This window comes from Oryzias latipes, chromosome 8 (genome assembly GCF_002234675.1).
Source record: "Oryzias latipes chromosome 8, ASM223467v1".
NCBI lineage: Eukaryota > Metazoa > Chordata > Actinopteri > Beloniformes > Adrianichthyidae > Oryzias > Oryzias latipes.
The window spans coordinates 15,194,118-15,216,849 of NC_019866.2; the positions used below are offsets into that span (position 1 = coordinate 15,194,118).

At 39.1% G+C, this 22,732-nt stretch overlaps 2 protein-coding genes across 2 annotated transcripts; one reads left to right on the forward strand and one right to left on the reverse strand.

Moving 5' to 3' along the window:
- Window positions 1-3,345: 3,345 nt before the first annotated feature.
- Window positions 3,346-14,328, reverse strand: LOC101159747 (mitogen-activated protein kinase 1). Its single transcript, XM_023957672.1, has 9 exons — window positions 13,800-14,328; window positions 11,302-11,484; window positions 10,360-10,549; window positions 9,541-9,657; window positions 9,352-9,466; window positions 9,136-9,267; window positions 7,783-7,892; window positions 7,358-7,484; window positions 3,346-6,320 (listed from the first exon to the last, which is right to left on the reverse strand). Exons 1-8 carry the CDS (start codon window positions 14,000-14,002, stop codon window positions 7,365-7,367), a joined length of 1,170 nt encoding a protein of 389 aa, XP_023813440.1. The 5' UTR covers window positions 14,003-14,328; the 3' UTR covers window positions 3,346-6,320; window positions 7,358-7,364.
- Window positions 14,329-16,873: 2,545 nt separating this feature from the next.
- Window positions 16,874-22,688, forward strand: nudt9 (nudix hydrolase 9). Its single transcript, XM_004071528.4, has 8 exons — window positions 16,874-17,029; window positions 17,278-17,550; window positions 17,657-17,746; window positions 17,867-17,953; window positions 18,093-18,204; window positions 18,386-18,532; window positions 21,219-21,303; window positions 21,428-22,688. Exons 1-8 carry the CDS (start codon window positions 16,935-16,937, stop codon window positions 21,571-21,573), a joined length of 1,035 nt encoding a protein of 344 aa, XP_004071576.1. The 5' UTR covers window positions 16,874-16,934; the 3' UTR covers window positions 21,574-22,688.
- The last annotated feature ends 44 nt before the right edge of the window (window positions 22,689-22,732 follow it).

The following is a 22,732-nucleotide window of genomic DNA, read 5'->3' on the forward strand; positions in this document are numbered from 1 at the left end:
ATTTTTATTGCATTTCTGAATCTATGAAAGCATTGGAAAATAGAATATTGTGTTTTTAGCCTTCAAGATCTTACTGTAAAAAAGGTTTCCTGATTCTCTGAGTCACTTAACATACTCTTAACACTCAACATATCTCATACATCAAATTGACCCAGGAACATCATCTCTGTTCCTCACAAATGAACATAACAAGAGGGTTAACAATGTATTTATTTCAATTTATTTTTAAAATAAGTCGCTGCGGAGTATAAGTCGCACCCCTTGCCAAACTATGAAAAAAGGGCGACTTATAGTCCAGAAAATACGGTATTAGAGCCAGCACATCTAGAAGTCCTGACAAGTAAATTAAGTTGTTGCATTTAGATTTTTACCTCATAGACAGTTCTTTCTCATTTAACTAAAAATAAAGTAGACTTCTTTTGAATCTTCTGAGCTACTACTGAGTACACCCTGAACAGTCGCTGGTCTGTTGCAGGGCCGCACGCTCACTTAGGGGCAAGTGAGCAAGTTAGAGTCCCCAATTAACGTGTGAAGCCTGTTTGTGGACAGTGAGAGGAAGCCGGAGGAAACCCGAAGAGAACATGCAAATTCCACACAAAAAGGTCCCAGCCAGGATTTGAACCAACCTTCACCCTGTGAGGCGAGAGAGCCAACCAACCGTGCAGCTCTCCAGTCATTTTTTGTTTTTTTTTTGCAATTTGCTGCTTCTGTTTGAATGGGTAACTGGAATTGCCTGTGCAATAATTTAACGACCAGTTTAGCAACCGTCTGTTTTTGGCCATTTTAGCACTCACTTTTCAAACGCCTCCATGGTGCTCTCTATCCGCTCTCCACATCCTAGAACAGAAAGGACTCTGCTATCATAAAGTGTGAGATAAAATTCAGAAGCCATGTGCAAAAACTTTACATAAAGGCTCAACAAAAAATATTTACTGTAACGATCTTGAATGTATAGGTCCTGAATCTGCAACTGCTAAAAGAGACAACCTCAAAAATAAGAGTTGGGGAATTAAAGCAAATTTTAATAATCTTTTTTTCTAGATTAAGGAGTATTTAATAAGATGCTTAAACTTCTGTGTGTTGTTGCATTTCCTGGGATACCTCCTGCCTCTTACCTCCTCTGTGTGAGATGTGCATGCAGTAGAAAGCAGTGCGCTTCTTCTTGTGCAGAATGTGTGGATTCTTCAGCAGGTACAGCGAGGTCAAGGTGTATCCTCCAAAAACCGGGAGGAGAAAATATAGAAGACTCATCCCGTCCTGCAAGTAAATCCCAGGAATCTCTCACAGTCTGCACGGTGTCACAGGTGAAATGGGTCAGAGTTTAACAATCTTGAGTTGTCTGCTTGAAAAAAAATCAAAAGAATGGACAAAAACACATGCCACGCCTTTTCCTTGGCTTTAAAAGGTTTCTCTTCTCAGGGTTTCATTAAAGAGCAACAGAGTCAGAGCCATGAAAAAGTTAATACAGCACCAGCATATAACCTCATTTCGCTCCCTTCCCTGGCCTCTCTTGTCAATGACACAGCTCAACGTTCTCTTCCAATTGCTATTGTGCTCCTGGCAGTGAATGACATTAGGGCATACCTGAGTGATGAATCTTTGCCAATACATTTCCAGGAATTCTTCTATAAATTGCCGTTATTTTGGATGTACTACAGCCACAGTCTCATAGGTTAAATATCCTCGTCAGATTATCAGAATAAGGAAACCAATTGAGCACTTAGTTGGCATCAGGATCCTTACAAGGGTGTGAAACAGGTTTCCTGGCAAGTATTTGCCAAAAGGGATGTGGCATGTGAGAAGATCTTTTTTTTTTCTTCCCCCCTTTACCATGTGAGAAATATGGAAAGGTGAGTTGTGGAAGAATGGTGGCTTGCTCAACGTTTACTTGAGTCAGCAGGTTCAATTCTGTTGTCCAATGTAACAAAGGCAGAGTTCACTCTGAAATGTTTCCAGCTGAGCAGACAAATCCATTTACAGCAACAACAAAAAAGGAGAAAAAAAACGTCCTGCACGCACGACTGTAGAGTCCAGACACTTGCAGCATATCTCAGAGGTATTTACGTTTAAAGTTACATTAAAACTCTGGTGTTGCAAAACTCTGGGAGTGCCTCACAACCATGAACAGACATGCAGAGAAGGGAAGAACGCCTAGCAGGAAAAGCAGGTTAGCTCCTCGCAACTCAAAGTTCACAAATGAGGTAACCTCCAAGTCATTTGCCCTTCCCTAAAGAAAAAAAGAGAGTTACACCTTTAATACAACCAGCATTTCCATGGTGACGACCAATTGATGATCAATAACAGAAATTACTTTGAGTAGTATTTTTCTTAAGTTTTCCATCTTTCTAAGACCACAGGTGATAGCAATATCTCGTCAAGCACATCTATAATCAGATTTTCAAAAGAAAAGTTTGTGATTGATCTGAATAAAAATATGCATACACCTCAACAAAAAAGTTTTTTTTATACATTCACATAGAAATTAGCAGCTAGATCAGGGTCAACCTAAGGTTCTGGAGCCACAAGTAGCTCTTTAACCCCTCTATTGTGGCTCTCTGATTTAAAAAAAACAGTTTTTTCAATTTTAAAAAGTAATGTATTTTTTTGAGACAACAAAACGATGAAGCGAAATAAAACAGACGAGTGAATCTTTATCAGAATCATTCACAAACAGTTGAAGCACAGTATGCTTCACCTCACCATGCATTTGACTACAGTACCCATGATACAATCAAGCGGTGCAACTTTGTAGTTTGTCAGTCATACTTTGACAGCACAACCAGAATATATTCTTAAAGTGCACTAGATTAGAAAGCAGATTCAAGGGTTTTAAATTATGGTCCAAACGGTAATTTAACTTAGCTTTGATTGCATTTTAGTTAGATATATGAATTTCTGGCTTAGATGCACCACAAACTGTAAACTGTGCATCATTTTTTTTTTAATCCCTGCTGACATCACATTACATGCTACTACAGTTGCTGTATTGAGATGATCCTACATGGGGGAGAATGTATTTTATTTTGAAAGGAAATCATGTAAACCATTCAAAAGTTATTAAAAATCTCCCATTTTAAAAATAGCCATTTTCTCAGTTTTGATTTTTTTAATTAAAAAAAGCGTATTTATTAAAAAAGCCAATCAGCGTTTTATTTTTTTAAAGGGGGAAGTAGGACTTTGTGGCTCTTTAATGGTTTATGGTTGCAGACCTCTGCATTAAAGCAAGGACTAGGAAAAACCTAAATAAGGAGTCAGCTGACTTTGCATTTACATGCATTTTAAAAATTTAACAATAAAATATTTTAGTCACTTAATAGAATGCCAAAAAAAACATCACAGCCACCACACAGTATCAGGAAATTTTTATTATATGTATATAACTCCGTTTTTGTTAATCATTTTATTCATAATACCCATAGAATATACAGACTATAACCCTCAAGAACTCATATCTCTGACAACCTACATATATTTTTAAAAATAATTCCTTATAACATTTTTGTAGGGGAAACCCAAGAAAAAAAAATGCAAGTTTCGCAAAGACTGAAAACACTGCCAATAATAATAATAATAATAATTATAATAATAATATTAATAATAAGCACGCCCATAAAAGAATCAACAAAAATACAAACGTACTATTTAAAAAAAAAAAAAGATACGACTTAAACTCCCTTTCTTTTAATAAAAAAAAAATACAACAACATCTCACCAATATTACAACAATAGCAATAATAAGAACAGCCATTTAAAAACATTTGGAAACAGGCCTCATGACAAGCAGGCCTGGAGACTTGTCAATACAGTAGAAATGTGTGTGTTTAAGGGTAACTCATCACAAGACAAAGAATGTGTGCAAGTGTGTTAGAACAGCTGAAAAAATTTGGTCCTGTGGGTTCGTTTCCGTGGTTACCCCGTAGGATGTTTGGACTGGTGGCAGTTAGAAACAAACAAAAAGCCCGACACATTTAGCGGACCAAAGATCAAATGTGAAAACGCTACACGAGCGACAGTCTTTGTCACATGTAAAAAGCACGGCTAACTGCCGGGAGCGAGCGCAAGCAGCGAGAAAATGATGAGCACTTTTTAGACGGAACGAGAATATACTTGCACACCAGAAATTATAAAACAAGACAACCCTTAAGTCTTAACGCACGTGAAACTTAAAGCTCATCAATCAGGATTCAATGCAGGAAAAAATACAAATAAATAAAATCGGCTGAACTAGAAAGAGAGTGGGACAGGGCGCGCAGCGGGATAGACAAAGTGCAGACGTGCTGATTGAGTCATGCAACAGGAGCAGGATCCCTGCTTTTGACTGACCGAGATCTAGGCAAGCCAGAGACGATGAAGGGAAGGCGCAGTGCGGCAGAAAGGTCTAGTCAGGAAGAAATGAAAGCATGAAAACGGAGCAGGGGGAAGAGGGGGAGAGGGCAGCCCTTTGAGTAAAGCGTGGTGAGGGTTCAGAGGCCGAAGAAAAAGCAGAAAGATCCTCAAACTTGCACCAAAAAGCCTCACATCGATCCCAGAGAGGTGGCTATGGCTTCTATGACGACACAGCTGCAGCCCAAGGAGTCTACACTAATTTTTGCTGAGTTTGGTGAGGCTTTGCATCGTGGCGATTCATTGAAGTTGTTGGGTTGTTTTTTTTTTTTAGGGCTTCCGGCTGGTCTCAGTAAAACAAGCAACACATTAGTGCAGACTGAACTGGAACCATGAGTGATGCTCCACCAAAAAGCACATTAATTACACTGGAGTCCACCATGAAAGCAGAGAGAAAAAAGTCAATCGATTACAGACACCAGAAGAGCCTTCTGGAGAACAGGCAGCGCCGGACTGTGGTATGGTCCCTTACTTTTAGAAAAAAAAAAAAACGTTTTCTTTTTTTCTTTTTTTTCTTTAGCAGTAGCTGAGAAAACAAAAGTTTGGGTGCAGAGAGAGGAAAAAAAAAAAAGTAGTTTATGTTCTGTGCAACCACAGCGCGATCATGTTTACTTGGCTGTTCCCTGATTCCCAATTTACCCAGTGGATGATCAGGAACGAGTGTTCTTCATGGGAAATGTAAGTTTCGCTGAGATAACAGTTTTTGCAACAGACGTTTTTGGCGTGTCAAAGCATGTAAAGAACAAGTCGTACTTCCATCGACCGCAAACGCATTCCGCTCAAATTGGCCAGCTCTAGTTACTGTGCATTAATGCCTCGGTGACTAACGCTGCATGATCAGGAACGTCACGTATTTGTTGACATTTGGAATCCTTATGATTGCAACAGTTATTTTTCTTAGAAAAATGTCAACAGGAAACAACTGAAGAACCAACGGTCGAATGCCAAAACGCACAAAGTTTTTAGAAACAAAACAAAAAAAGTCATACTTGTAACGTTTGATTGCAAGTGCAAGAGTGCAGTTGGAAAACAAACAAAAAAAACATTCTGGAAAATGGTCAAAAATATAAACCGTTGCATTTTTGACTAAAATTGTAGCCTTTAATGTTAAGCTTTTGCTTTTATCTTCCTCTTCTGAATCATAATGCAGTATGTTGGCTTTCTTTTACAAATCACATTTAAAGTTTTCCAAAATAAATTCTCTCTGAAGCCAGGATCTCTGCAATGCTCCGTCACTTTGGTAAATTACAGGAATGCATGCATTCATATAAAAACAAAAAGAGAGAGAAGAAACCCTGCCAACATGCTGTGGAAATGTCAAATGTTCAAAAACAAGTGTTTAAGAAGTAGGGATGCTAACTCCAAAGAACGGCAGCACAACCCTGAACTGAACCCAAACACTTACCAAAAAACAGAAGCTGCAAAAAGCACATAAAAAAGCTAACATTTGTATGTAGACACACAGTTAGCATCTCCGTTTCTTTAGCCCTCTTTTTTTCTCAAGACGCAATTTACGTGATTCAAGACGAAGAAGTTATGGTGTTGGTTAATACAGTAAGATGTAGATATGTGACAGAAATCTGCTATGAGGAGAGATGGCACAGGGCCAAACACATCAGATGGGGAAGAAGACTGAGTAACGGTGGATGGGATTGGACAAGCCGGGACGCTCAACAGGTTGGGTGGGTTTAAAAAAAAAAATAAAGATGTCGGGTGGATCTGACAGATCCAACACAACCACAGAAATGGATTTTATACTTAGCTCTCTTTTGCAGTAGAAATGGAATGATAAGCAGTTAAATGTTCATATTTCTTGTAGTTTTCCTTTTTTTTCTTTTTTTTGAAGATGCATTTTTATTTTGTTGTAGCATGTTGCTTGGGGGGGAGGAGGGGGGTTCTTCTTCCAAGCCTCAGTGTGGCCTTCTCCCTCTTTAGCACTACAAAAACAAAGAGGGGAAACAGTTTTTTAAAGTAACACTATACACAGACATGCAGGAAGTAAATCGATGCATTCATTTCTCTAAATTATCTATCTAGTCTCACTTCAATCATCTTTTGGAAAAGCGTTCCCAGTGGCCATTTTAGCCAAAATCAACAATCCTGCGTCGTTTTCTAGGACATAGTTTCTGCAGAGCGGCAGGAGTTCATTAGGACTGTTGGCGTGGAGTAAGCCCGCCCCCACTACCGTCATCCATCTGTTTACGCGCTCTCAAACTAGCTGACAGACCCTCACACTCCTAACAAAAGCAGCATCTGCATCATCCAGCCATATAGTTTTGAGCCAGATGTCAGACATTCATTTGAATGTTTTCACTGAGTGCATTAAACAAAGAATTTCGGAAACACAAGGTGCCTATTGACTTTCTGCATATCTGTGTAAAAATATCTTATAATTAGTGTTAAGTTCAGTCTGTATATTACCCGCTGTGTCTGGTTATGTAAAGCACGACGTGGTTAGATATGTTTAGAAATGACATCATGCTTCACTGACATCTAGTGGTCTCACATGACAAATCCAACTTCTCATTTTAAAACCAGAGGGACAAAAAGTTGTTGTTTTTTTTTTTTTTTTAAATACACACAATAGTGTAATGTTGGTGATCATTTTCAATCAGCTCTAAAACAAACAACAATAAAACAGTTTTAAACACATTATAGGATTAAAGCTCTTATTTTGACTCCGATTAAACAGCTGCAAGGGTTAAAAAAAAAAAAGGAAGTCCTGTTTTGTTTTGTTGGTACCAACCGTCAGACAAACCCCAGAAGAATAACATCATCTCAGCCTGTAGCTGCATGACCACAACATGCACCAACACAAATGCCAACAAGTCCAAAGGAACAAGAGTTGGAACGGACTGGGGCAATTTCAGCAGCCATTGCAAGGATTTCAAAATAAAACCCCAAACATCTCCCTCTGCGTACGGTTTCTTTTGGCAGCGGAGACTTGTGTTGCCATATTGCGGTGATTGTGTACCTGTGTCTCATGATCCCTGGTAGTTTTTCACGAAACGAGCAGTTTCTTCATAGATCATTTCCTTCAGCGTCTCCTTGGGCAGATCATCCAGTTCCATGGAGAACGTGAAAGGCTCCTCTGCTACAGGCTGAAACACAAAATATATATCATTTTAAGAAAAGTGCTTGTATTAGGTTTCTGAAGGTGTCGTTAGCGTCACATTCTTTAACCTCCCTCAAACGGATTTAATGTGCAAACCTAGTACTAAAAGCCACTGCTAAGAAGCTGCCTGGCGTGTGGTAGAAAACATTTTAAAAGCCTGTTTCAGCGAATATGTCTCAAAATTCAACATTTCAGGAAAACTTGGCTTAATGGTTTCATGGTTTTGTCCTGAAACTGCTTAAAAATGTCCGACATCGATTGTGATTGTGTGTTTGTATTTGTACCTCATCATTGGGGTCATAGTATTGCTCCAGGTAAGGGTGAGCCAGTGCGTCTTCAACGCTGATGCGCTTAACAGGGTTAAAGGTCAGCATGCGGCCCAACAGATCCAGAGCTGTATTGGACAAATCAGGCAGGAAAAACAAGGTCAGTATGTGGAATCCAAGCATCGAATAAATCTGTTTTCCATCTTTATAAAAAAAAGAAATAAAGAAATCTTGCTATGTTTAAAATAAAGAATAATTGTCAACTTTATTGTGTTGATTAGTATTGGAAAATGTCTCATCACACAAATAGAAAACAGCTGCTGGAGATTTTCACAAACTAAAATACAGTTAAAAGAATAATTTTTTTTTTTTTTTATTTTGCATTAAAGTTTATTTTAATAGTAAACGTTTTTAAACACCTTCATGAAATCTGTATTTTACACAACGGAACTGTGACTTTGTTCACATTCCTGCATGATCAAACACAAAAACACTGGCAAAAAACAAAAAGTCAGCTTTGGCGTCGCAAACAGACATGATGCGAGGCCGATTTTAACGTTTATTCTCTAAAAAAGAAAAACTAAGGTTCAAGCGTCCGTGCTCAGCTCAGCTCTGCTCATCTTAACACTTTCCCTAAAAAAATCCAGACTGATTTCCGTATTAAAAAGTGCTCGTTTATCTGTAAGCAGACAAAGCTGTGTGTGTGTGTGTGTTTGTAGTTTTAGGCAAATATGAACCATAAATAAATGTACAGCCGGCTATCTGTTGTTTAGTTTCTCTGCCTCAAGCATCAGACCCCCCCACTCCTTAGTTCCAGAGCTTTTCCGGATCATTCTCCATCGTTCATTGGCAGAATTTGCATTTTTCCCCACATCACTGTAAAAAAACTGTTTATATTTAAGATCGACTTTGCATTTTATTTCATTTTGAAAATGCAATTTGAATACATGTTTATAATAACTGTACATTCACTTTGAAAGGCCAAATTATTTCTCATCAGTCGGTTTGAAAGTTTAATGCTGCATGTAACTCATTATTAACAGAGTTTAGATATCAGATTTCATATTCTTAACATGTTTTTAAGCAGGCCTCTAAATTGTGATACAAAAACAAACATGTTTTGTGTATGACATCATTCTTTCTCCCCTTTATTCCTAATATGCAAATAATAATAGGTTAAAAATAGGCATTTCCACTTAAGTCTTCCAGACATTAATAAGCAGCTAAATCATGTATTTATCGATGTCATCCAATTCATCCCAATAAAAAAGTGTAATCATTAAATGAGCAAACAAAAAATATATCAACAATAATATTTCTTAGATGGGGCAACACACAGATCTAAAATTAAAACATTTTTCATGGCAGTACCTTTTGGATCTGCCTTGACAAAGAGCTTCTCCAGGGGGACCTTCGGTTTCTCAGGCAGGGACTGCAAATAGTTCCTGGCCTTGACGTTTATGATGCTGTTCAGATCTTCTTGAGATGGAGAGCCAAGAACACCTGGACAAATAAAAGAGCAATAACATGGCAGCTCGCCGTTTTCCTTTCATACACACCAACAAACACATGATGCCCGCCTCTCACCTAGAATGTGGTTGAGCTGGTCCAAGTAGTGCTTTCCAGGGAATATAGGCTTATTAGACAGCATTTCAGCTAAGATGCAGCCCACCGACCAGATGTCAATAGACTTGGAGTAACCCTGAAATCCACACACAGTCAAAATAGAAAGTGGCTCATAAACCAAAATTGTGTCTTCTTGAGAGACATTCTCACCTTTGAGTTGAGCATGATTTCCGGAGCTCTGTACCAACGAGTGGCCACATACTCAGTCAAGAAGCCGGTGTGGTCGTGCTCTGGATCAGCTATCCGAGCCAAGCCGAAGTCACAGATCTGAGGAGGACGCAAGGGATTCAAAGCCTCTATTTTTAAAACCTGATGTGTTACAAATAAGATCCTGAAGCAACTTTATAAACTCTTCACATTTAAGCTTGCATGTTATATATCAGAGTGCATGCTTTTAGTTTTAGTAGCCAAAGGAGTTATTTTTAAGTTTAGATAGTGGAACACTTACCAAAATATTTATCAAAACTGAAACTTAAAAAAAAACAAAAGAAGAAAAAAAAAATGACACATCATGCTTAAAAATAAAATGATGTGGCATCATCAAACACCAGACATGTTGACTCAAAGACAAACCACAAACCTCAGTGAACTAGTTAGCTGTTGCAAAGCAGCGTGGGAGGGGACTCTTGCACGCCAACATGCAACACTGATTATGCCATACAGGAAACGATTACTTTGAGAAGAGCCTTAAGTGCAGCTAAAGTGGTTCTAAAACATTTTTATTATTAAGGAGAGTTTCATTTTCACTCATTTCTATTGCAGTCTGGCTCCACACTTATAGAAACAGACAAAATCGAATCCCTATAAACAAATTGTTTTTTTTTTGTTATTACTGTGGATTTTATAAACTAAGAATATCTTTTATTTGTAGACCTAATCAAACAACATTCAAAAAGTACGATTTGTCGTTTAAACGGACAAAAATAGCATCACAGGTGCAGGACGGCGGACAGGAACTTTTCAGGTTACCTTGAGGTCGCAGGTGGTGTTGATGAGCAGGTTGGAGGGCTTGAGGTCACGGTGCAGCACGTTGGCAGAGTGGATGTACTTGAGGCCTCGCAGGATCTGGTAGAGGAAGTAGCAGACGTGGTCGTTGCTTAGCCTCTGGCTCTTCAGCAGCTTGTACAGATCGGTCTCCATCAGGGTCTGCACGATGTAGCTGGGAGGACGCGCAGGTCAAGGAGGACAACAGCTCTGATCGTTGTAGACATTGTCAGATTCATGGCTACACACAGATTTTCAACTGTCCTTCAATTTTATCTGCCAATAGCAGAGAATTGCACATTTTTAAACTTGATTTTAAGAGAAGATTAAAATATTTTGGAAAGAAAGCTACATAAAAGAATTGTAGCTAAAATGATTTTTATTCAAAGTTATCGGCAGCTAAACACCAGAGACTTTGGAGTTTTACTTATTTCCCAATAAAAGCAACCCTATCTTTACTAGCATGGAGCAAACATTTTTTTAGACATTACTTACAACTGCTTTCAAAAGGCTTCAGTTGTATTTTAAACCATCATTTTATCTTTAATAAAAGTGCACCATCTCAAATAACTACGGCATTAAAAGCAGAGTGAAAAGGCCCATCAAAAAACATGAAACAGAAAGCAAAGGAGTGGGACATTCTTTCTGGTTTTTGAGAAACAATGGCGCTTTTCACGGAGAAACGGCACGAGCAGCACTCAGTGACAGAAGCTGACGGCTGAGCCGTGCCCACACATTACTGCCTGGTACTCTATGGACGCTAATGCCTAATGTGGTTGAGTAACCACAACCCGAGCTGCCGCTCTGCAGCAAAGCCATTACTAGCAACAGTTTGGACTGGGATTGTTGGATTACAAATACTTAGTTTGCTGCAAAACAACTGTAACCACAGAGGCCGAACACTTCCTGCAGAGTATGAGAAGATACACATCCCTCATGTTATCAATGTGCCGCGCCCTCAGGATGTCGTTAATCCCGATGATGTTCTCGTGGTTGAAGCGCAGCAGGATCTTGATTTCTCTCAGAGTGCGCTGGCAGTACGTCTGGTGCTCGAATGGACTGATTTTCTTGATGGCCACGCGCTGATTTGTCAAGTTATCCAGGGCAGAGCTGCAAAGCAACACAAACGCACACATTTCATGTTACATGATGCGTAGTTTACACAATGTTAGCATCAAAACCGTAGACAATAATGGGGGGGGGGGGGTTCTAAAGCCTTGCTGATGTGAAAAGTCAGAATAAGATGGTTCTTAAGTGGACAACGGCTAAAATGCAAGAAGAGGATGTGGGTTTGTGTTTGTCATGACGGTGAGAGCATAACTGACTGCTCTGTGTGAAAGGAAAGCATCAGCTCAGGTGATGAAACATGGAAACACCACATTTCTACTAAAGAAATAAAGATATTCTATGTATGGATTAAAAAAATTTAAAAAAATTAAAATGCATAACTATTTTTACATATTTAACCCAAAACTCTAAACAAGTTGAAAAATGAGTGCTGGATATTCTAGCTGATATGGTGGAAAATGTCTGCACCGTACTCCAGGCTGTTTTAGATTGATAATGGTTTCAAATCCCAACTGTACATTTATACTGTTCAGCATCAAAGTAGCGTCTCATTTGCTCCTTTTACTCCACACTAACTCCTATTATCAAAGCTTGTGAATTTTCTTTGGAAGGTCAGCTTCACACGTGTCACTGAAAATAAATTAAAAGAACAGTTCCCGAATTAAATAAAGACGTTTAAACCTGTTTCCCTTTTCTGATTTCTATCAGGGTATTTCCAACCATCTACACATACTTCTGTCCATTTGTTTAAAATTTCATTTGCACAATCTTAGTGTTTATTTAATAACCAACTTGGTTAAGTTTTTGTTCCAGGACTCTTCAGTTTGTGCATATTTAAGTCTCACTTTGAGATACAGCTAAATAGAAAAACAAGGCATTTCTTATGCAGCTAGAAATAATTTTCTAATCATTCCCATTTCAACGGTCAGCTCCTATGTTGGAGATAGTTTGCAGTAATCAGCCAAAAAAAACTAAAAGCCCAAGTGTGTATATTAAAAAGCTATACCTATACATATCACCTATATCTATGAGATTTTGTTAAGCAAACTAAAATATAACGGTAAGTAACCCATTACCTAGATCTGGAAATTCCGTATTATTTGCAATAATATCAATTTTCAAAGTGTTGATGCTCTGCTGTTGCTTAATGTCTAAACTGTGATGCAGCTTTCTTTTTCTTCTCCTTTATTCTATTGATACCCATGTGATCGTGTTTGTTGTTGGTACAAATCTAGTTGCAGGTATGTTATTAGCAGAGGGTGTTTATGTCCACCGTGTCTAAAACTCTGCCGTTACCAGAACCTAAAGGTACCGGTTCTTATGAGGAACTGTTAAAACTATAATATGATAGTTCATTGTGAATTTATTCGTTTTTCCCCACCACTAGTTACTGGGGCTGAGTTTAACAGAAAAATTATTCTATTCAATTTTTTTTTAACTGTAAGATTTTTTAAAGGTAAAAAAATAAAAAAAATAAAAAAAATAACACATCTAAAAAATCTTACAGTTATTTTGTTAAAGTGACTAGTTTTTTGTTTTTTACTTTTTACTAACAAAACAAATTTGGTGTCAAGTTCGAAATTTGACTGATAAATATGTATTAATGATCAGTAATCGTGAACTTTTAATCGAAACTAATCGAGTATCTTGTTGGTAGTGATTTCCAGTCCTACCAGCATAAAAACAGAGGAGTCATGACAGAGAGAAAAAAACATTCTGCAGCGTGTTCTGCTGGATGATCATGTGAGGCTTCGTGTTTTGTGTTGCTTCTCATTTTGGGCTGATTGGATTTGCAGCCAACACTGACATCGATGGCCAAAAAGCTGACAGAGTGGAACACGTTCGTGCAAGGCTGCAGAGTCAGATCACTCCGATGAGATAACGCGAGGAAAGGCCTCCTTACAACAATTGTCAAGTCCCTGCTGCTGCTGCTGCTGCTGCTGCATGATCCTCTGCAGCAGCTTCGCAATTGCAGCATCAGTAACGTGGTTGGAAATGACCTCACCAAAATCACAACTACTCTGTTGATGCTTGGCGTCAAAAAGGAAAGTCTCGGGGTGTATCTACGCTGGCTTTTGCGACCAAGGCAATTTAGCAAAAGGTTTCAGATCAGATAGCACACCACGTCCTGCGCAATCACTTCCAATCTCGTTTCCTGTAAAGCTCGTAGCCACGCCTGTAGCATCTTGGCTAACCTGCTAACCTTAAAACCGGCTACTTTCAGGCCACCTGTACCTTTAGGAGCCTTTTTTTCGGTTGCTGGTCTTTGTTTAAACAACAATTGAATTTAGCTAAATTAACGGTGTTTGCTAGAACCAAACAAACAAACAAAAACAGATAAATAAAAAACTACTCACCAGACCATTCCATAAGCTCCTTCGCCGATGTAAGACAGGTTCGTGTAGCGGGGGCCAACGTCAAAATTCTGGCCCCTCACCGACTCCGAGCAGGGCTTGGACCCTCCGGCTTCATTCTGCGCAACAGCACCAACCGCCCCGGCAGCAGCAGCGCTGTCGGAGCCCTCGGCCCCAACCGCTGCAGTGCTGCACGAATCCGCCATTCTTCCTCTCCTATCCGCTCCTGCTTCGTCAGGCTGTTCTTCCAACTGATTATCGCCGCCCTTTATTAGCTTCTGCTGCTGGGTTAGTTTGTTTTTTAAAAGCGATTCGACCAGGACCTCTTTTCTAACCAGCGTAAATGGATTTGGTGCGCGAGCGCAGATTTGGTCTCAGCACGGTACGTAAATGCGCGTGCCACAAACTACTGTAAGACAGGTGCGTTAGATATGTTTACAAGGGTGGCTTGTTTGGGCGGAGCCGAAGCACAAAGAGACGAGTTTCCTCCCACAAGTGGAATCCACAAGTAAAAAAGCATCAGCCACGAGGACGGGTGGGCGTGGCCCAAATCCTGTTCAAGATGTTCACGAAGATGCTGTTGACGGGGCGCTCCTTATCTGCTTTCTTATGTAGACGAAATATTTTATATATATATATATATATATATATATATATATATATATATATATATATATATATATATATATATATATATATATATATATATATATATATATATATATTCATTTCTTAAGAAATATCCCATAAGTGATAAAACATAGGCTAGTTTATATAATGACAAATAAAGCCTTTTTTTTTCAAATATATTCACTCACCTTCAAAACTTTTCTTTTCATCTATTTAAAAAAAAGAATGTTAATACGGGCAGTTCTTTGTTGTTTCCTGGCCAAAATCTCAACCCACTAATCATGCTTCTTATTTTTTTTAGGTTAGAATTTAGTTTAAAAACACACATACAGACTTTCACTCCAGATTCTTTCTTTTTTCAGGTATGCTTCTTTTTTTTAAACATGACAAATCCAGCAAATAGTAAAATATGCTGTATTCTTGCTTTGTTTAAATTTGTAGGCTTATGTAAATATAATAATGCAAAAAAATTTGTTAATTAGTTTTGTTTTTATTGGGTGTGTAGATATAGATGACAGAGTCTGGTGTGGATGAACTTGACTGGCCTGCACAGAGTCCTGACCATAGAACACCTTTGGGATGAATTAGGGCAGAGACTGAGAACCAGGCCTTCTCCACCAACATCAGAGTGTGACCTCACCATTGTGTTTTGGTGAAAATGGTCAAAAATTCCTATAAACACAACTCAACCTTGTGGACAGCCTTCCCAGAAGGGTTGAAGCTGTAATAGCTGCAAAAGGTGGACCGACATAATGGGTTAGGAATGGGATGGAACTTCAGTTCAAATGTGAATTAAGGCAAGTGAGAGAATACTTTTAGTAATATAGTGTATGTTTTAACATATATTTGTTATTTAGCCCTGGCGTCTCATTCTGTATTATATTTTTGTCTCTGCAAATGAATTTTTTAAAATCAAGTTTTCCTTTAAAGAAGCCTAATTTGTCAAAGTTTTTGTGATATGGATGCTGTATCCTGTTCTGCAATGGGGTTCTACACCTTGTGAAATAAAAAGTAAAATGATTTTGCTCTCATTTTGTCTAACATTGACCGATGGAGACCCCCTTATTATGCACAACGACAATGTTTATGTGTACTACATATACCACATGCACCACACTTTCATATATTTGCCTTTATGTTTTCAAATCACATAGGATTTTGTCATAGCCAGTTTAAACTATTAATTTCTTTTTTGAAAATGTATTTTAAATGCATAATGTAAAAGAATGTATAAATCAGATAAGGAAAAAAAAGAAAATTTTCAAGTGTGTTTATCAATTTTTTTCATGATGCGGCCAAAGTTCTTGCAAGTTCATGACAAAAATAAAAAATAAAATGACACACACTCAGTCACCTCTAGAAAAAAATGGTTCAATACATATTGTCAAAACTTGCTATTCAATTCAAATTTTCAAAAAAGAAGTGAATGACAGATAGTTGTGTAACGATTAATCGATTTATATTCCTCTGAATCCAAAAAATGTAGCTACTTATACTATTATACTGATTCTCACTAAGAAAAACGTGAATTGATCATAATGGACATTTTGTAATTTACCTTTCTGTAGTTAATTAGGGGAAAACTCTTTATTGAAATAGATGAATTTCAGGGGGGAAGGGGGTGTTAAAAATTTTCCCACATGGTTGTATTTCAAAAAAGAAACAAAACATATACAAAAAAGGAAACTTATTTTGTTGCCTGTAAGATGGAATTTGTTAAGGTCACTAAGCTTTAATAATTTCTGCTGTGTACATGTTTTCCAAATAGCAAACATTTTGAGTGACTAATACCCTTTGTTGAGCAATATCAAGTGGTTTAATTGAACTTGGATATTTATATTATTGTACAGTTGTACAGGGGAAGGAGGCAGAGCTGAAGATGTTGAGGTTCTGTTGGGGAATGATGAGGATGTTTAGAATCAGGACTGAATACATCATTGGAACAGCTGTTGTTTACTTCACACAGACTAAAAGGATGGAATATGATTGTGATGCAGAAATGATGCTTAGTTGTGATCAAGGAAGACACACAGTAGTTGGTAAGAGCAAAAATAATAGGCTTTCTTTATAGACATATTCAAAGTCACAGGACCTATAGTCACTCATATATTTAAGGCAACTGTAACCTCCCCAATATCCGAAGTTGAAACAAAGACCAAGCAGAAGACTGCAGAAAATCGGGTTTGATGGAGGCGGATGGTTCATTCTGGCGACCCCTACAGATAGCAGCCATACATACATCAAGGGAAAAGACTGTAAGACAGTAGAGAAAACATAACATTATGTGATATGAAAAATATATGTACTTATTCACATTTCACACAACAGTAATTCTATTATTTCCTTTCATTCGCATTCGTACCTAAAATGTAAATAAAGTAAAAAAAATAAAATTAAATTTAAAAAAAGAGTGACTTTGACGACTCTTGATTACGTCATCACGCAAGACGACAGACTTCCTGGTTTCCGCCCTCAGTCTAAATTCACTATCGATTAATCAAAAGAGGAATGGTTTTACTATTGCGACGGATCAGCACCTTCCCGATTCGTTTGGCGGTTACCCTCTTCGGACTCCCGTGTACATCCTGCACCAACGGAGTAAAGTATGACCAGAAAAGATTATAAATGTTAAGTTGTTTATAGGGACAATTCTGTTATAGCTTTAATCATTTATTTATGAAAGAGAACTTCCGTGTAAAGTAACTGCGATATAACCAGGATGTTAATTCCGCTATTGATATGTTATGAATGCATGAATATCTTCCATTCCTGGGCCAGGAATGGGTGCTGCAGTGCTAGAAATAATGAAAGTGTGTTTTTATATTGGATCTTCGTGTCACTCCTTCCTCAGCCCTTCAATCTCCAGCCCTTCTTCCTGTCTGATCAGAACTGATAACAACTTCCGACACATCAGTACCAGCTGCAGCCTGTACAAGACCATGCCATCCTCAGCTGCACCCCATGTAAGGGCCCGATCCACGCAGTATCCCGGATCCACAGTTGCACGCTTCCCAGTACCTGACGATAAGGTGGACTGGAGCGTGGATTGGGGGCAGTACAACCCAGTCAGCTACACTGCCCCTACAGTTTTAAAGAAGCCCGAGTGGGCAGATCCTGACATTGGGTGAGCAGCCGTCCACATTTGGAAATAAACGAATGAAAGGCATACTGGTGATTTTCTATTCCACTTGTTTGTCCTGACATCCTCTGGATGTTTGCTTGCTTTGCAGCTCCTTTTCTCCAGAATTCAATGCAGTGGATGGTGCTGTGGACAGAACAAGCTTTGAGGGCATCTACAGAGTGGAAAATAAAGTCCCATTGTAAGTTTGAAAGCAGATATAGAGATCAGCTGGACTTTCTCTAATGGAGGCTATTGATCCATTTGTTTTATTTTTTAATAAACACTTTTGGGGATTACTTAAAGTAATTTTTTTATGCAGAAATCCCAGAGGCCGCACAGGATTGTCTGGCAGGGGTTTGCTGGGGCGCTGGGGGCCTAATCACGCTGCCGATCCAATTGTCACTAGGTAACCATTTGTTTCCCATTCCTAACCCCCCTTTTTTGGCCTCTTGTACTTAAACTGTACACTTCCCTTTTTCATCTACTGACTAATTGTTGTTCATGCTTCGCCTGTTGGGTGTATGACGCATTTCTTTGTCTGACAGATGGAAACTAGATGGAAGCAGGGCAAAGGTATATCATTCAGTCTCCAAGCAACCTATTCTTCAGTTTGTGTCCATCATGAGGAGAGACTGTGGAGAATGGGCAATTCCTGGGGTTAGTTACTTCTACATTTGAATATATAGAAGTATTCTCTTGCTTTACATAGTGCTGCAATTGATCTTTCAAAATACTATGTGTTTAAACAAGTTTTTATTTCCTTTTAAGCCTCAGTTGGTGGTGTATGGGAGAGTGTAGTCATGTGATTCAGTCATTTTTGCACATGTTGCTTTTTTAGGGGATGGTAGATCCAGGAGAGCAGGTTTCTCTGACTTTGCAGCGAGAGTTCTCAGAGGAAGCCTTGAACTCACTCGCAATACCTACGTCTGAAAGGGAGAAAATCCACGAGCGCATCACCGAGCTATTCAGCTGTAATGGGTTTCAGGTCAGTCACATTTTATTTATTTATTGATTTAAATCAGGAAAAAAGTGTTTTAAAACTCCAGTCCTAGTTTTTTTATTTATTTATTTGCATATTTACTAAACTTGAATGATATTGAATTAAATGTTTTACTTTTTGGGAGGCGTGTATGGTATTATAACTGATGTAAAAGTAAACAGCACTTCAGGAAAAGGGCATCGTCATAATTAACAGTCGAATATGTAAGTGTGATGGTTTGGGACAGTTTGCTACTCTGAAGTCAACTGAAGTTACTTTATAGTTATTGGTACCATTAATTTTGCATCCAAAATCCAACACGCACACACAAACCTACACACATACATTACACAAGGAAGGTGGGACGTCTGATCTTCTGGCCCCTACCCTATCCATGGGGAGGGGGAACCAGACCCTCAGCAGGGGTGGGCGTGTCCCTTGGGTGCTGGCTTCCTGGGCCAGGCAGCCCTCCCAAGGAGGGAGAGGGAACCCTGAGTTCTCTGGCAAGGCCATGAGCCGGGGATCCCATCACATCTGAGCCTGGAGGTGTCCGTGTCCCTGTGGTGTGGGTTCTGGTCCCTGCCCTCGACCACTGAGCCTCTCTAAAATTACAACGGTGGGTGAGCCTGGTCGGCCCATGTTTACAACGCTCTTCAAGGACCTCCACTTCTCTTGGGCGTCCTCCTCTTGGGTGGGGGGCGGGTCCTTTCTTGCTCTCTCCTGGACCTCCCGCGGATTGGTTAGGTGTTTGCCTGGAGCGTCAGGCCCGTTGGGGGTGGGGGGTGCTCAGAACTCCCGTGTTATTGTGGGCTGCTTGTCTGGGGCTGTGGCAGCTCTATGGGGATGGGGCCCCGTGCTGGGCCCCCTGACGCAGTGGGAGGGCTATTCCTCTAGCTGGGCTACACCTTGCACTCTCTGTGCTCCTGTACCTGGCTGCTCTCTGGTACTGGGGGCCCCTGTGGCGGTCCCGCTGCCCCTGGCCTGGGTGGCTGACGTGATTGTCCGGCAGGCAGATTTTCTCTGCCTTCTATCCCGCGCGGATGTCGGGGTACCCTGGCATCCGCTGCGGCCTCGGCGGGGGTCTTGGTGTGGGGGCAACCAGGCACTGTCCCTCTTTTAACATTTCATCATCCACCACAGAAGAACATAAACACTATACACAAAGATTGTGCGTGACAGAATGAAATGCTTTACATGTGTGCTTGTATGCCTAAGTATGTGCGTGTGAGCTGTAGTTGTATTGTGTACATGTTGAAGATTTTTGGAGCCAAATGGTATGTTTGTTAAATTTTAGTGTGTATGTGGACAGGCCCCGCCCCTTTTGACTAACGTCTGACAGTAATGATGATAAACCTCCAGCATCCTGCTGCTTTGTGATTCTACCCCCCTACTTCTGTTATCATCCTCCAATTTCCTTAACCCCCCTTTCTCTCTCTTCTTTGTTACCCTTATCCCCCATCCCACTATCTTCTTCTCTCCTTTTTTTCTTCCAGTCGAACAAAAAAAAAGGTATAGAAACATAATGAATATAAACAAAGTTTAGCCTCAAGTACTTAAGGGGTTTATACAAACATACACTTTGTGTGTCACAAGAATCATAACCCCCTATAGTAACTGTAAAATCTGTCCAACAAAAGATACTTTCAGCTCATAATTGTTTGCTCAACTGTTGGACAAGACAAGATATAGGAAAAAATAATCCCTAAAGAGGATGTCCTCACAATGAGCCAAAATGCAACACAGGAAGTCCTCTAGTTAGTTACGCAATTTAGTTTTATATAGGCTGTTTCTGACTCATATTTGGGATTGTTTAATTATCTCAACATGATGTGTAACAAACATACAAGTAAGAAGCCAGTTAACACTTTTTTTGCACAACTATTAAAAATATCGCCCCTTAAAGGCCCAATCTGGTCAAAATAGTGTTTCTTGGTGTTTTTAATGTTTCCTTGTGGCATTTTTCTGATGATGGAGGACATACATAAAGAAAATTAAGCTCAGAATCGCATGTCTGAATATTTCTTCATTCAAATCGATGTGAATCAGGAGCAGACAAAAATGTGCTGTTTGAAAAAAAGCTTTTTGGGTAGTACTGGACAGGCTTCTTGCTCTTCCATTCTGATGCATCCACCTGTACACAAAAAGATCCATGTATGTCTTCGTTTTCCTTGTCTGAGCTGGCATCTGGCTCAACTCCGATATTGCTCACCATTTTCGTTGCACTGGTAATGTTGGGTTGGGGGTGTGAGGGACTGTTAAGTAATGGGAGAGCATGTAAACAGAGAGCTCTCAGCAATAGAGAGGGGAAGTGGGGTAGGGTTGCTCTGCACCAATAGTCCCACCAATAACTCAGAGAAAAATTTCTAATGAACTCCTGCTGCTCTCCAGAAACTATGTCCTAGAAAATGTCAGTTTTTTAAATTTATTTTGGCTAAAAATGGCACAATCATAATTAAAAAAACAATGGGGAAAGTTGTAAATTTCCTCAAAAGAAGATTAGAGTTGACATTTAAGATTTCTGAGTGAAATGCATGGGTAATAGAAGAAAGTATAATTTGTCCAAAAATACTTCTGTGTGGTTTTGTTTACTTAACGATCAAAACAAAAACATTATGATAATGTCAGTATTAGCTGGAATGGGTTTCCGCTTTTTGTTCCATCTTGAATTGATTAGTTTTTCTTTCTGTTTCAGGTCTATAAAGGCTATGTTGATGATCCTAGAAACACGGACAATGCTTGGATGGAGACAGTCGCTGTAAACTTTCACGATGAACTGGGTATTTTGAACATATTTGCATTTTCTCTACAGCTTTCATACTTTCAGATTTGAATACTTATTTCCCCCATATGTCTCTGCACAATTGTTTTCTGACTCCTGAAGTCTCTATGCTGCTGTTGCAGGCGACAGTGTGAGTGAGCTGCCACTGCAAGCTGGTGATGATGCAGGACAGGTGAAGTGGGTTGACCTTGACTCGTCTCTAAACCTTTATGCCAACCATTCCCATTTCTTGGAGATAGTTGCCAAGGAGAGAAAAGCCCACTGGTAACTCAAGATAATGGACTGTTGGGACGTCAAAATGAAAACTGACAGACAGGGATTCTTGTGATGAAAATGTTTAGATGAGTGCTCTGTGCTAATAAGTTATTTGAATGAAGAGCTAAATTATATCCCATCATATCAGAAAATGTATGTTGCACTCAAAATACACTATAATGTATATAGAAAAGCATAATTAATATAATGCTATTGTGTCTTGATTTTGGAAAACTAAGAAATTATACTGCCTGCTTCTTAAACCAAGAACTTTCATAAAAATCTGGGGCATAAGGATGGGATTCAAATGTTAACAGACTGCGTTACCTAAAGTTCACATCAGTATACCTCATTATTCTTAGTGAAGCACCGATGTTCATAAAAAAACAAGTGTCTTTAAGGTGTCCAGCTTATATATCACAGACTATCCCACATGCATAGGTGTTTAATAACAGTCTTTGATTTACATTCATTCATGCTTCTTACTTTGCCAAATGCTTTACAATGGATGGAAACATTTTGATGCAATTAACCCATTTATAGGGGAAAATCAGTACGGTAAGCATCTGTCAAGGAGATAAAGGAATCTGGGTGCAACTCGATTTATGCAACCTCAACCTTTTACAAAAAAGTCATTATTAGATTAAGACCACTTCTAAGAGGCATCATGTTTCCAGTCATCCTTCTTTATTCATCTCTCCTGCTGATAATATTGATGTTCAGCTGTTGCATCGAGTTTGAACCCCGCAGCACAAATGAGATGGTTCGACTGTGTGGCGCATTCAAGGTACATTATACAGCTTATGCAGCTTGAAGTCCTTTAAAGGTGCACTTTGGTGTGGCGGTAGAGCACATCAGCCGGCTGCTTTACAGTACCATTAAAGTACAGCAAGAGAACCAATGTTTGTTTTGTATGTGGAGAGTATTTTCCCATACAATTCTCCACAATTGTGCTTCCAAGTTATAATTTTGTTCTGTTTTAAGCATTTGTCATGTCAATTAATTTATGTTTACACAATTACATTTTAACTGTATCAAATACGAATTCACTGTATCCTCCTTGAGCTTTTGGTTTTGTTTTGTTTTGTTACCAATAACTACAAATAAAAAAAAGTTCGGATTTATAAACTTTTTTCTTAGAACATTTGTACCTTTTATGTTCAAATGAGACA

Excerpts from the sequence above, each read along its gene's own strand:
- nudt9 (XM_004071528.4), top strand. The coding sequence starts at position 16,935 with ATGGTTTTACTATTGCGACGGATCAGCACCTTCCCGATTCGTTTGGCG. Across the intron at positions 17,030-17,277 it reads TCCTGCACCAACGGAGTAAA|CCCTTCAATCTCCAGCCCTT; the intron begins GTATGACCAGAA and ends CTCCTTCCTCAG. Across the intron at positions 18,533-21,218 it reads TCAGCTGTAATGGGTTTCAG|GTCTATAAAGGCTATGTTGA; the intron begins GTCAGTCACATT and ends TTTCTGTTTCAG.
- LOC101159747 (XM_023957672.1), bottom strand. The coding sequence starts at position 14,002 with ATGGCGGATTCGTGCAGCACTGCAGCGGTTGGGGCCGAGGGCTCCGAC. Across the intron at positions 10,550-11,301 it reads ATTGATAACATGAGGGATGT|CTACATCGTGCAGACCCTGA; the intron begins GTATCTTCTCAT and ends GCGTCCTCCCAG. Across the intron at positions 9,658-10,359 it reads ACACCACCTGCGACCTCAAG|ATCTGTGACTTCGGCTTGGC; the intron begins GTAACCTGAAAA and ends CGTCCTCCTCAG.